This window comes from Lucilia cuprina, chromosome 6, assembly GCF_022045245.1.
Source record: "Lucilia cuprina isolate Lc7/37 chromosome 6, ASM2204524v1, whole genome shotgun sequence".
NCBI lineage: Eukaryota > Metazoa > Arthropoda > Insecta > Diptera > Calliphoridae > Lucilia > Lucilia cuprina.
The window spans coordinates 16531637-16543507 of record NC_060954.1 but is presented as its reverse complement, the minus strand read 5'-3'; the positions used below and the strand labels follow the sequence as shown (position 1 = coordinate 16543507).

At 29.6% G+C, this 11871-nt stretch overlaps 1 protein-coding gene across 1 annotated transcript; it reads left to right on the top strand.

Annotated features, from left to right (window-relative positions):
* The first annotated feature begins 1776 nt into the window (after positions 1-1776).
* Positions 1777-2736, top strand: LOC111684734. The gene has a single exon (XM_023446933.2). It carries the CDS (start codon positions 1777-1779, stop codon positions 2734-2736), a length of 960 nt encoding a protein of 319 aa, XP_023302701.2.
* The last annotated feature ends 9135 nt before the right edge of the window (positions 2737-11871 follow it).

The window sequence follows — 11871 nt, the reverse complement described above, 5'->3', positions numbered from 1 at the left end:
AAATTTTGAAAACCTGTTGCAACCCTTAAATTTTACTTAAGGATAGAAGGAAGAAATTCAATCTCATCAAAGTTAATTTTCTTATTAAAGTTCAATCTTTATTATAGGAATCTTTTTATATCATTTTGGAATACACATTCCTCAAGACCAAATACAACTTCACACAGATCAATAAGAACCGACTCTAGTCTTTCTTCGTTCTACGAATTCTATAATCTAGACATTAATCAGACTGTAATCAGGACTATAGACTAGTCCATGTTCCGGAATAAACACTAGTCTATTGTCTAGACTATAGATCATTCAATAGTTTGGATTATAGATCAGTCTATAGACTGGACTATAGATCAGTCTATAGTCTGGACTATAGATCAGTATATAGTCTGGATTAAAGATCAGTATATAGTCTGGACTTTAGATCAGTCTATAGTCTGGACTATAGATCAGTCTATAGTCTGGACTATAGATCAGTCTATAGTCTGGACCATAGATCAGTCTATAGTCTGGACCATAGTCTGGACTAAAGATCAGTATATAGTCTGGACTTTAGATCAGTCTATAGTCTGGACTATAGATCAGTCTATAGTCTGGACTATAGATCAGTCTATAGTCTGGACTATAGATCAGTCTATAGTCTGGACCATAGATCAGTCTATAGTCTGGACCATAGATCAGTCTATAGTCTGGACTACAGATCAGTCTATAGTCAGCACTACAGATCAGTCTATAGTCAGGACTATAGATCAGTCTATAGCCTGGACTATAGATCAGTGTATAGTCTGGACTATAGATCAGTCTTTAGTCTGGACTATAGATCAGTCTATAGTCTGGACTATAGATCAGTCTATAGTCTGGACTATAGATCAGTCTATAGTCTGGACTATAGATCACTCTATAGTCTGGACTATAGATCACTCTATAGTCTGGACTATAGATCACTCTATAGTCTGGACTATAGATCAGTCTATAGTTTGGACTATAGATCAGTATATAGTCTAGACTATAGTTCAGTCTATAGTCTGGACTATAGATCAGTCTATAGTCTGGACTATAGATCAATCTATAGTCTGGACTATAGATCAGTCTATAGTCTGGACTATAGATCAGTCTATAGTCTGGACTATAGATCAGTCTATAGTCTGGACTATAGATCAGTCTATAGTCTGGACTATAGATCAGTCTATAGTCTGGACTATAGATCAGTCTATAGTCTGGACTATAGATCAGTCTATAGTCTGGACTATAGATCAGTCTATAGTCTGGACTATAGATCAGTCTATAGTCTGGACTATAGATCAGTCTATAGTCTGGACTATAGATCAGTCTATAGTCTGGACTATAGATCAGTCTATAGTCTGGACTATAGATCAGTCTATAGTTCAGTTCAGTTTTTCATTGCGAACGGTCGATTAATTAATGCGCTCCAACAAAATCGTAAATTTTTTGCGGTATAAAAGTGTTTAATATAGACAATAAAGACATATTCTAATAAAATAAATAATCTACTAAAATATTGTTATAAAAACAACTTAATTTTTATTAAAACAATTGTGTTATTTGTGATAAAAGTAAAAACTCAAACAAAAAATACATAAAATACATATAAACAAAATTCAAAACTAAAAGAAAATAAAACAGAAAAAGTAAATCATAAAAATGAGTCTCTGTGGACAATGTAGTACTGATCTACCAACAAAATTTGTTAAGTGCTTTGCGTGCAACTCTCAATATCATTTTTCTACTTGTTGTCCTCTATCAGAGAAAACTTATGGAACAATGACCACCGAGAAGAGAGCCGATTGGAGATGTCATAAATGCAAACCTCGTAAGGGATCTACTAGCAGCAATATCTCTTACCAATCAATAATATATGATGGCCCAGTACAAACGAATCAAAAACAGCAAAGAGATGAGGAACAAGAAGAAAATGATGAGGTGAAACGCTTTAAAAACTCTTTATCATTGACTGATGTAAATAATAGTGTTTCTATGGTTAAAAATGATGTCAGAGAACTAAAAGAAGACGTTTCCTCGATGAAATCTGATATAAATGAGATAAAGCCTTTGAGAGTTGATATTAACGACATCAAAACAACAATGCAAGAATTTGCAAAACAAATGTGTGAAAGCAATGCTCAAATGAACTATAATCTCCAAACAGCTATCACAACAATTACAAGCTCAATCACCGCTCTTACAAATCAAGTAAGTGAACTTTGTGAAAGCAATAAGGAGAAAACAAAACAAATTAATGAGATGGGTAAACAAATCAACGATATGGAACAGCGAATGCTAAATAAAACTATTGAAATTAAAAATATAACCAAGAAAAACATCCAGCCGAATGAAGTTGTTAAAACAATCGCTAACTCATTAAATGTTCAACTAGAGGACCACGAAATTAGCAATTCATACGTGTTGAAAAAATCAAAGAGAGTTATCGTTGAATTTACGTCTCTCAATAAGAAGAAAGAGTTATTGAGCAAAATAAGTCGTCATAGAGTGGATTCAAAATTAGTTAACGATGAAACTGGTGACAAATATATTTACGTCAACGAACACCTAACCCCATATAAACGGCGTTTGCTCTGGCTAGCCAAAACCAAAGCAAAGGAAGCTAATTATAAATTCGTATGGATTCGTGATGGAAACATTTACGTCAAGAAAAATGAAATATCAGACCCCATTATAATTTCAAATGCCGCAGATATCGAACTGATAACATCAACAATTTAAAATACCACAAAATATTATTTTCCCCATTTAAAACCCAATATTTTTTATAATTTACTAAATATGTGCACAAATTCAAATAAAATATTAAATAACTTTAACCAAATAAATAAAAGCTATCTAAGTTATCCTACAACAATCATATATACAAATATTCGTTCACTACGATTAAATTTTAATCCGTTCCTAGCTAGCTTGACTTATATCATAAATAATATTAACTTTATAATTCTTGTGGAAACCAATATCAAAAATGAAGAACAACATGTTTATAATATTACTGGTTTTAACTCGTATTTCTTTAATAGAGATGGCAGAGGTGGAGGTGTTGCATAGTTTCTCAGGGCACTAATTTAAATAATTTTAAAGTTAGTAACCGTATACAAACAATAAATTGGAATATGTTAATAAATCAAAATATGAACACTAACGAAATATTTAATACAATATACGATGCTTTTAAGAGCGTGTATGATATATCTAAAACTAATAACAAAAAGATTAAAAAACATAGAAAAGTGAACCCGTGGATGAATGAAGAATTAATGAAATATTGTGAAGTTCGGGATAAACTTTATATTAAATGGCTTAATAACAAAAATAATAAATGTTATGAGATTCAATATAAAAAATTTCGAAATATTTTAAATAAAAAAATAAACTTTGTGAAAAATAATTACTATAAAACTAAATTTTTAGAAAATCAAAATAACATAAGAGCTACCTGGCAAATAATAAATGAAATTACGGGCAAGAAAACTTATAATATTGACACTACAATAGTAAATAACTTTAAAGGCCAAGACCTTAAAACAATTGCAAATAAATTCGCAAATAATTTTTTTGAAAATGTCCAAAAAATTTTACATAAATGTGATATAAAAACTTGTCAAACTCAACCAACAACAACTCAAAATTCGCTGTTTTTATCTCCAACAACAGAAGATGAAGTATTTAATATTCTAAGAACTCTAAATACACGTAAAGGAGCAGGAATAGATGGAATTAGGGCAAGAGATCTTAAGTATAACTCTTACTTACTTACGCCAACAATTACTACTTTTATCAACTCAAGTATTGAAAATGCAACGATACCAAATCGATTAAAAAGCTCAATAATTCGCCCAATTTATAAAAGCGGCTCTAAAAATGAATGCAATAATTACAGACCCATTTCAATACTACCAGTTATTGAAAAAGTTCTAGAAGAAATAATAGTTCGAAGACTCAACGAATACTTAAGAAAGTTCAAAATTATAAATCCGAACCAATATGGGTTTCAAAAGGGTAAAAACATTAATCAATTGTTAGGAGATTTCTCAAATCAAATAAATATGTGTTTAGGAGAAAATCTACACTCTCTCGTAATCTTCATAGACTTCAGCAAGGCTTTCGATACGCTTTCGCATCACCATCTTTTAACTATTTTGGAACGAAATGGAATTAGAGGTAAGAGTTTGGAATGGTTCAAAAACTATCTAGAGTCGCGCACATATCGAGTAAAAATCTGTGACATACTAAGCGATGAAACAAACTGCGATAGTGGTGTTCCTCAGGGGTCAAAACTTGGACCTATACTCTACCTAATATATGCAAACGATATGTTAAACATACTTAAAGACTGCACTGCATTTGCATATGCTGACGACACAGCTATTATCGTTTCAAATAAAAATATTGACATAGCATGTGAAATTATGCAAAAACAGCTTAATGAAGTCTCAAAATGGTGCCATGATAATGGTCTTGTGATTAATGCATCAAAAACTAAACTTATGTACATTAAACCTCCCCATCTCGCTAATAAAACTATAAATATTAAGTTCCACAACTTCCAATGTCTACACAACAATATTAATAATATCAGCTACGTGGACACATGCACTGATAACATAGAGCAAATTAAAACCTATAAATATCTCGGAGTTTATGTGGACGAGAATTTTAAGTGGTTGTCACACATACAGTATATATCGAAGAAACTTCGGACTGTTTCATATAGTTTATACCATCTAAGTAACTGTTCGACTTTTGATGTTCTTAAACAGGCGTATTTGTCATTAGCAGAACCGTATATTAGACACGGAATAACAGCGTGGGGAAGCTCAACATACTGCAAATCTCTACAAATATCTCAAAATCAAATCTTGAAAATATTAATAAGGAAAAAACTGTATAACCAACGACTCCAAATTCCATTAATATACGGAAACAATAACAGTAACATGTCTAATGTAAGATATACCAACAACAACTCCAACAATACAGATGATGTCGAAGTAAACAACAGCAATACACTTAATATGAATACAATTAGCACACATCTAAATACCAACCCAGCTAATAACAACCATACAAGCGTCATCAACTCCAATACAATCAACAACAACACAAACAAGAAAAAGAAAAGAAGACAATATATTGGTTTATCAACAACTAACACCATTGCAACTGAACTGGAAGTACTAAACGCTAAAAGTCTTTACCACACACACTCATCAATGAATTCTATAACGACCCTCGATTTTTGAAACCAATAAACCACGCATATAACACACGAAGACGTGCAGAAGGAAGATACCAGGTTGAACGACACAAAAATAACTATGGCAAAAATTCACTAAATATAACATTACCAAATTTATTTAATACATTACCTTTATACTTATTGGATGATAAAAATGTCCGTAAAAGAAAAGCAAATTTGAAAAAATACTTATTAAATTCGCAATGAAAATTAAAATCATATTCATATTTATTCTTAAAATCAAATAATTATAAATGTATTAATTTCTTTTTAATATTAATCCTAAAACATCCTGCAGACAAGCTAAAAGCTTCGCGGGATTAGAATTAAGTTTTTAAATGTAAAGAAAAAAAAAAAAAAAAAAGTCTGGACTATAGATCACTCTATAGTCTGGACTATAGATCAGTCTATAGTCTGGACTATAGATCACTCTATAGTCTGGACTATAGATCAGTCTATAGTCTGGACTATAGATCAGTCTATAGTCTGGACTATAGATCAGTCTATAGTCTGGACTATAGACCGGTCTATAGTCTGGACTATAGATCAGTCTATAGTTTGGACTGTAGATCAGTCTATAGTCTGGACTATAGATCAGTCTATAGTTTGGACTGCAGATCAGTCTATAGTCTTGACTATAAAGCAAAATATAGTATTGACTATAGATCACTCTATGGTCTGGACTATAGATCAGTCTTAGTCTGAGCTTTAGATCATTCTATAGTCTGAGCTTTAGATCAGTCTACGTCTGGACTGCTGATCACTCTATAGTCTTAACTAACGATCGTGATATTGATTGGACTATTGAGCATTCTATAATCTGAACTATATTTAGATCTTTGTAAAATTCTTAAGGTATTTATAAGATTAAGTTATTGAATTTTCAGAAAATATTAAAGGTTAAACCTATCAGGCCACTTTATTAACAACCCCATATATAAATATAAAACGATCACTCACAACAAACCCACAATCTAATAAATGTCTTAACATCGAAATGCTGCTGGTAAACGCGTTTTAGACGCGTAACTTGTATACGCCAGGCATGCGTGCAACACGCAGAAATAAAAGGAAAAAAGGATGTGTGGGAATCTTGGTGGTGGAAAAAACAAAATTTGTTTCTTTTATAACATTTTTTTTTAACTTTTTGATTAGACAAACAACAAAAAGTCACACGATTGTTTTGTTTAGAAAATTGTATACAATCACATAGAATCCTTAAAAAAATATGATGGTGCAATGCAACATGCTGCAATTGTGTAGTGAATGAAGAAAAAAACACCAGCAGTTTTTTAATGTTGTTGTGTTTTTTTTGTAAGGTTTGATTTCCTTTATAGAGTGAAATAAAAAACACAGAAATTGTTTAAGGATAATGGTGACTTTTGTAAAGAAATAGGAAAAGAAACAGAAAAGGATACAAAGCAATCAAAAGAATACAACAGCTGATGTTGGCTGATGGTTGTTGGGATTTTGCGTGGGTTTTTTTTTGTTCTCTATTACTCCTGCATGGCTTTTCATAATCACGTGAGAAAATAATTCGCTGGTTTCCCCCCCACTCATGATGTAAGAAGTATGTATGTATGTGGCAAGAAACATTAAGAAAATAGGGAATGGAAAAGCAACAGTTGCTGCTACTTTATTTTTAGATAAATCTTTAGTGACTTTTCCCATGACTTTTGCTTTTGGAAAACTAAATTTTTCATTGCAGAACTAAAACCAAAGACAAGTTGACACCAGCATCTTAATGACACCTTCTTGTACTTCTTCCTTAGAGATCTATCTTCTTGTGTTTTTTTTTTTTGTCATTATTGTTTTCCCTTTTTAAGATTTGTCCTTTCCCTTTTGCTAGCTCCTGTTTATATTTTATCTTATTGTGTTTATTTTAGTTTTGTTTATTATTTCCTTTTCTTTTTGGTTAATTTATGTTTTTATTTTTTCTTCACTCTTAGTTTTGATCCTTTTGTGGTTTTATTGGATTTGTTGTCAGGATTTGTTTTCTTTTTAGCTTATATTGTGGTTTTTTGTAATTATTTTCATATGTGAGAATGATCGCCAGAGCAAGTGTGCAGGATCGACTGATTATTGCATAAATCTGTTTTGTCTCAAATTGTGGTTTTCACTTCGAAAAGTGTGGGAAATTTACTTTTTCGCTTTGGATTTGGACAAAAGCAAATTTCTTCGTTTAATGTCTTACACATGTTTACGCACTTAAATATTGTTAATATTTTTAATCAATTGTTGATTTAATGGGGTTATTGGTAAATAAATTGTTTTTGCGATTAAGATGGATGTTGTGGTAGTTGCAGGTAGGTTGGATGAAATCCTAGGTAAAATGTCATAATATATATTATAATGTTTCATAACAACATTATAACAATTTTTTTAATTAATAATTGATTATAATTCGTTATAATTTGTTATATTAAAATTATAATGTGTTATAATGCAATATTATACTATTATAATGTGTTATAACACATTATAACAGTATTATAATGTATTATAACACATTATAACGCCATTATAATGTATTACAAGACATTATAACACTATTATAATGTATTATTATACATTATAACTTGTTATAATACAATAATAATGTATTATAACACATTATAACACTGTTATAATGTATTATAATACATTATAACATAATTATAATGTATTATAACACATTATAACGCCATTATAATGTATTATAACACATTATTACAAAAATAAATGATATTATTATTGATTATAATACATTATAACATGTTATAACACAATTATAATGTTTTATAATACAATATAATACAATTATAATGTGTTATAACACATTATAACACTATTATAATGTATTATAACATTATTTAAAGATTTTATAATTGTTTATAATACGTTATAACTTGTTATAAGACAATTATAATGAATTATAACATATTATAATACAATTATAATGTGTTATAAGACATTATAATACAATTATAATGTATTATAACACTTTATAATACAATAATAATGTGTTATAACACATTATAATACAATTATCATGTATTATAACACATTATAATACAATTATAATGTTTTATAACACATTATAATACAATTATAATGTGTTATAACACATTATAATGCAATTATAATGTTTTATAACACATTATAATACAATTATAATGTGTTATAACACATTATAATGCAATTATAATGTGTTATAACACATTAGAAAACAATTACAATGTGTTAGAACACATTATAATACAATTATAATGTATTATAACACATTATAATACAATTATAATGTGTTATAACACATTATAATATAATTATAATGTGTTATAACACATTATAACACCATTTTAACGTAGTATAATACATTAGATGATCTTCAAACATTTTGAACATTACTTCCATCACCCCCTCTTAATAAAACTTGTACGAACTAAAGCTGTAGTGTCACAAACCAGTGAAATTTTCATAAGAGTTTTATTAAAAGAATATGTTTTATTTTTGACATCCAAATTTTGGATTTTAACTGCTTCTTAAATTAGGATTACATGTAGTTCAGAATTTCCAAAAGTGAACATCCCTCCAATGACACGCTAATGTATAACCCATAGGTTTTTTACTCCAATTTGAAGCACTTCGAGTTACTAGTTCTTTTTCCACCTTTTCTTTTACTGGGTAGCTAATAAAAAACTGTTCCTACAAAACACCCTAGACAACACTTAAATTGTATAACAGTTTTACTCACTGATCGTAAAAAGCTTAATGTTTGCAAAAAATTGGCAATTCCCCCATATTTTAATTTACTTTTGGCAAAATGGTTTTGTGCAAAAATTTTGCAAAAGCTTAAAAAAAAAAAACAATTCGCTCAAGAATTGCCAGATCTTAAAATATTTTTGCACACAACCATTTTTAGCAACAAAATTTGCACACGCAAAAATTTTAGCAAACTCCCCCAAAAAAACACAAAGCTTTCCAGCGATAAAAAGATCAAAATTTAAAATTAAATTCAAATACGTATAAAAGAAAATAAAATAAATAAAAACAATTGTGTCTAATTTTTTTGTCAATAACAAAAGCAAAGTACAGCCACACATTTGCAAAGAGTAAATAGTAAAAATAGTATATACATATAAAAAATCTAATAAAAAAAAAAAACAAAAAAACAACTAAATTTAACAATAAACAAAATGACGCAATCTTTCATTAACTTCGCCACTTTGCTAAACGAACAAATTCACATATTTGCTAAATTTTGCGTTGTTATCGTTGATTTTATTTTCAACTGAAATTTGTTTACCGCGAAATTCTAACAATATAGATGGAAAAAGCCTTTTTCACTTTGCTAAAAAATTCTATTCCAAAGTAGTGTATAAGTAAAAATGGCGAATGTATAAAAAGAGACACACCGTTACACCATACTCACACAATTATTTAAACGCTCATACGAACGCATGTTTTTAGTTTAATGAGAAAAAAAACACTTGTATAAATGGCGATGTTAAAGTTTTCACAGTTCTTTTTAAGAATTTCTTGTGTTTATTAGCTTTATTTGCAAAATGTGCAAAGTGTGAGAGAGAGCAATAAACTCATTCTCGCGTTAAGAATAGCAACAATATGCTCATATAAATTTATATTTATAAGAACAAACTTTGAGGAAATGTAAAGAACAGAGATGGATATAAATGGTTTTTGACAAAAGACACGTCTTCTCTCCAGACTCTTCAGCTATAGTCTAGTATATAGTCCAAGCTATTGTCTAGTCTATAATCTAATCTATGGTATAGTATATAGTCTAGACTATAATCAAGTCTATAGTCTAGTCTATAGTCTAGTCTATAGTCTAGTCTATAGTCTAGTCTATAGTAGTCTATAGTCTAGTCTATAGTAGTCTATAGTCTAGTCTATAGTAGTCTATAGTCTAGTCCATAGTCTAGTTTATGGTCTAGTTATAGTCTAGTCTATAGTCTAGTCTATAGTCTAGTCTATAGTCTAGTCTATAGTCTAGTATATAGTCTAGTCTATAGTCTAGTCTATAGTCTAGTCTATAGTCTAGTCTATAGTCTAGTCTATAGTCTAGTCTTGTCTATAGTCTAGTCTAGTCTATAGTCTAGTCTAGTCTATAGTCTACAGTTTAGTCTATAGTCTAGTCTATAGTCTAGTCTATAGTCTAGTCTATAGTTTAGTCTATAGTTTAGTCTATAGTCTAGTCTATAGTCTAGTCTATAGAATAGTTTATAGTCTAGTCTGTAGTGTATTCTAGTCTAATGTCTAGCCTATTGTCTAGTCTACAATCTAGTCTATAAAGTCTAGTCCGGAATACAGTGAAGCCTATAGTTTAAACTGCAATCTTGTCTATAGTACAAACCAGTTTATAGTCCATTCTCTACTACTTATAGGGTATAGTTCTTTTTGTGCTATTCCCTACAAATTCCCCATTAGTATACCAACTCCCATCTCTGTTGTTTATACCGGCTTCGTGGAAATAACAACAAAAAACTTATGTGTGCAAAATTCTCCATTTGATTGGTTGTTTATGCAAAATAAAGCTTCGTTCGGCAACAATCGTATCTACAGCTAGCGAATAAAAAGTTTGCAAATTGAATCGTCTAAAATCGTTTTGCAAATTCGTGCGTATACGACTCTAGCAACAGCTTCGTTAGATATTGCGCGAATATAAAACTAGAGAGGTAGGTTAGTGATGCTTTAGTAGAATGTTCGCTAGTTTAGGGGGAGGTTCGCGTCTGTTTGGCTGTAGCTAGTGTAGTGATAGTTTTGCAAAATGAAGGAAAATATGAGTTTTTTTCTTTTTACATTTATACTGTTAGTTTCGGTTATGCTTTCTTCGTTAAATATTAAAGAGTTTTTTTATGTGTACGAATGTGTATGTAGCTAATTGTATTTTTCTATATATTATTTAGCAATTGCTTTTGTAGGGTTTCGCCTCTCCGCTATTGTTGATTAAAAGTTTTTTTTTTTGGCAATTAAGCTTGTTTTGTTCGCCATTTATCTCTCTATGTATATTGTCCGTGTGTGTTTATATGTATGAATGTGCTTTGCTCTTGACAATGATTTTGAGATTTAGTTGTTTACGTTTTTTTTTGTTTTTGCTCGAAATTTTCAAGTTCAAGTTTAGGGCTATTTTTTGATGTGCTGTTTATTTTCGTATCTTTAGTGTTGTTTTTGTTTTCTAATCAAGCTTTTTTTCGTTTGTGGCCATAGTTTTCGCACGCACATGTTTTTCTGTTTGTGTTTTTTTCCTATAATCGCTAATTGTTGTTGTTTTTTTCTATTTATGCGTAATTTGTTTACGTATGATAAATATTTTTTTTTGGTTAACTTATATGTATGAAATTTTCTATTGCTAAAAAAATTTGCGGTTAATTTTTGTTTATTAAAGAATGTGAATTTTAAGTTCTATTCTATTTTTTATCAAACACTTTAGTAGGCATATGTAGGTATGTATTCTATTTTTGATTAGTTATTGAGGTTTTGAAACTGGTTTTTTAAACATTTCTTTTTATTCTAATCTAGGTTAAAATTTTAATATTTAGGTTTGTCAAATTAAAAAAAGAAAAGTATAGAATATTAACTGCTGATCTATGAAATTTTCTATATCATTTAAT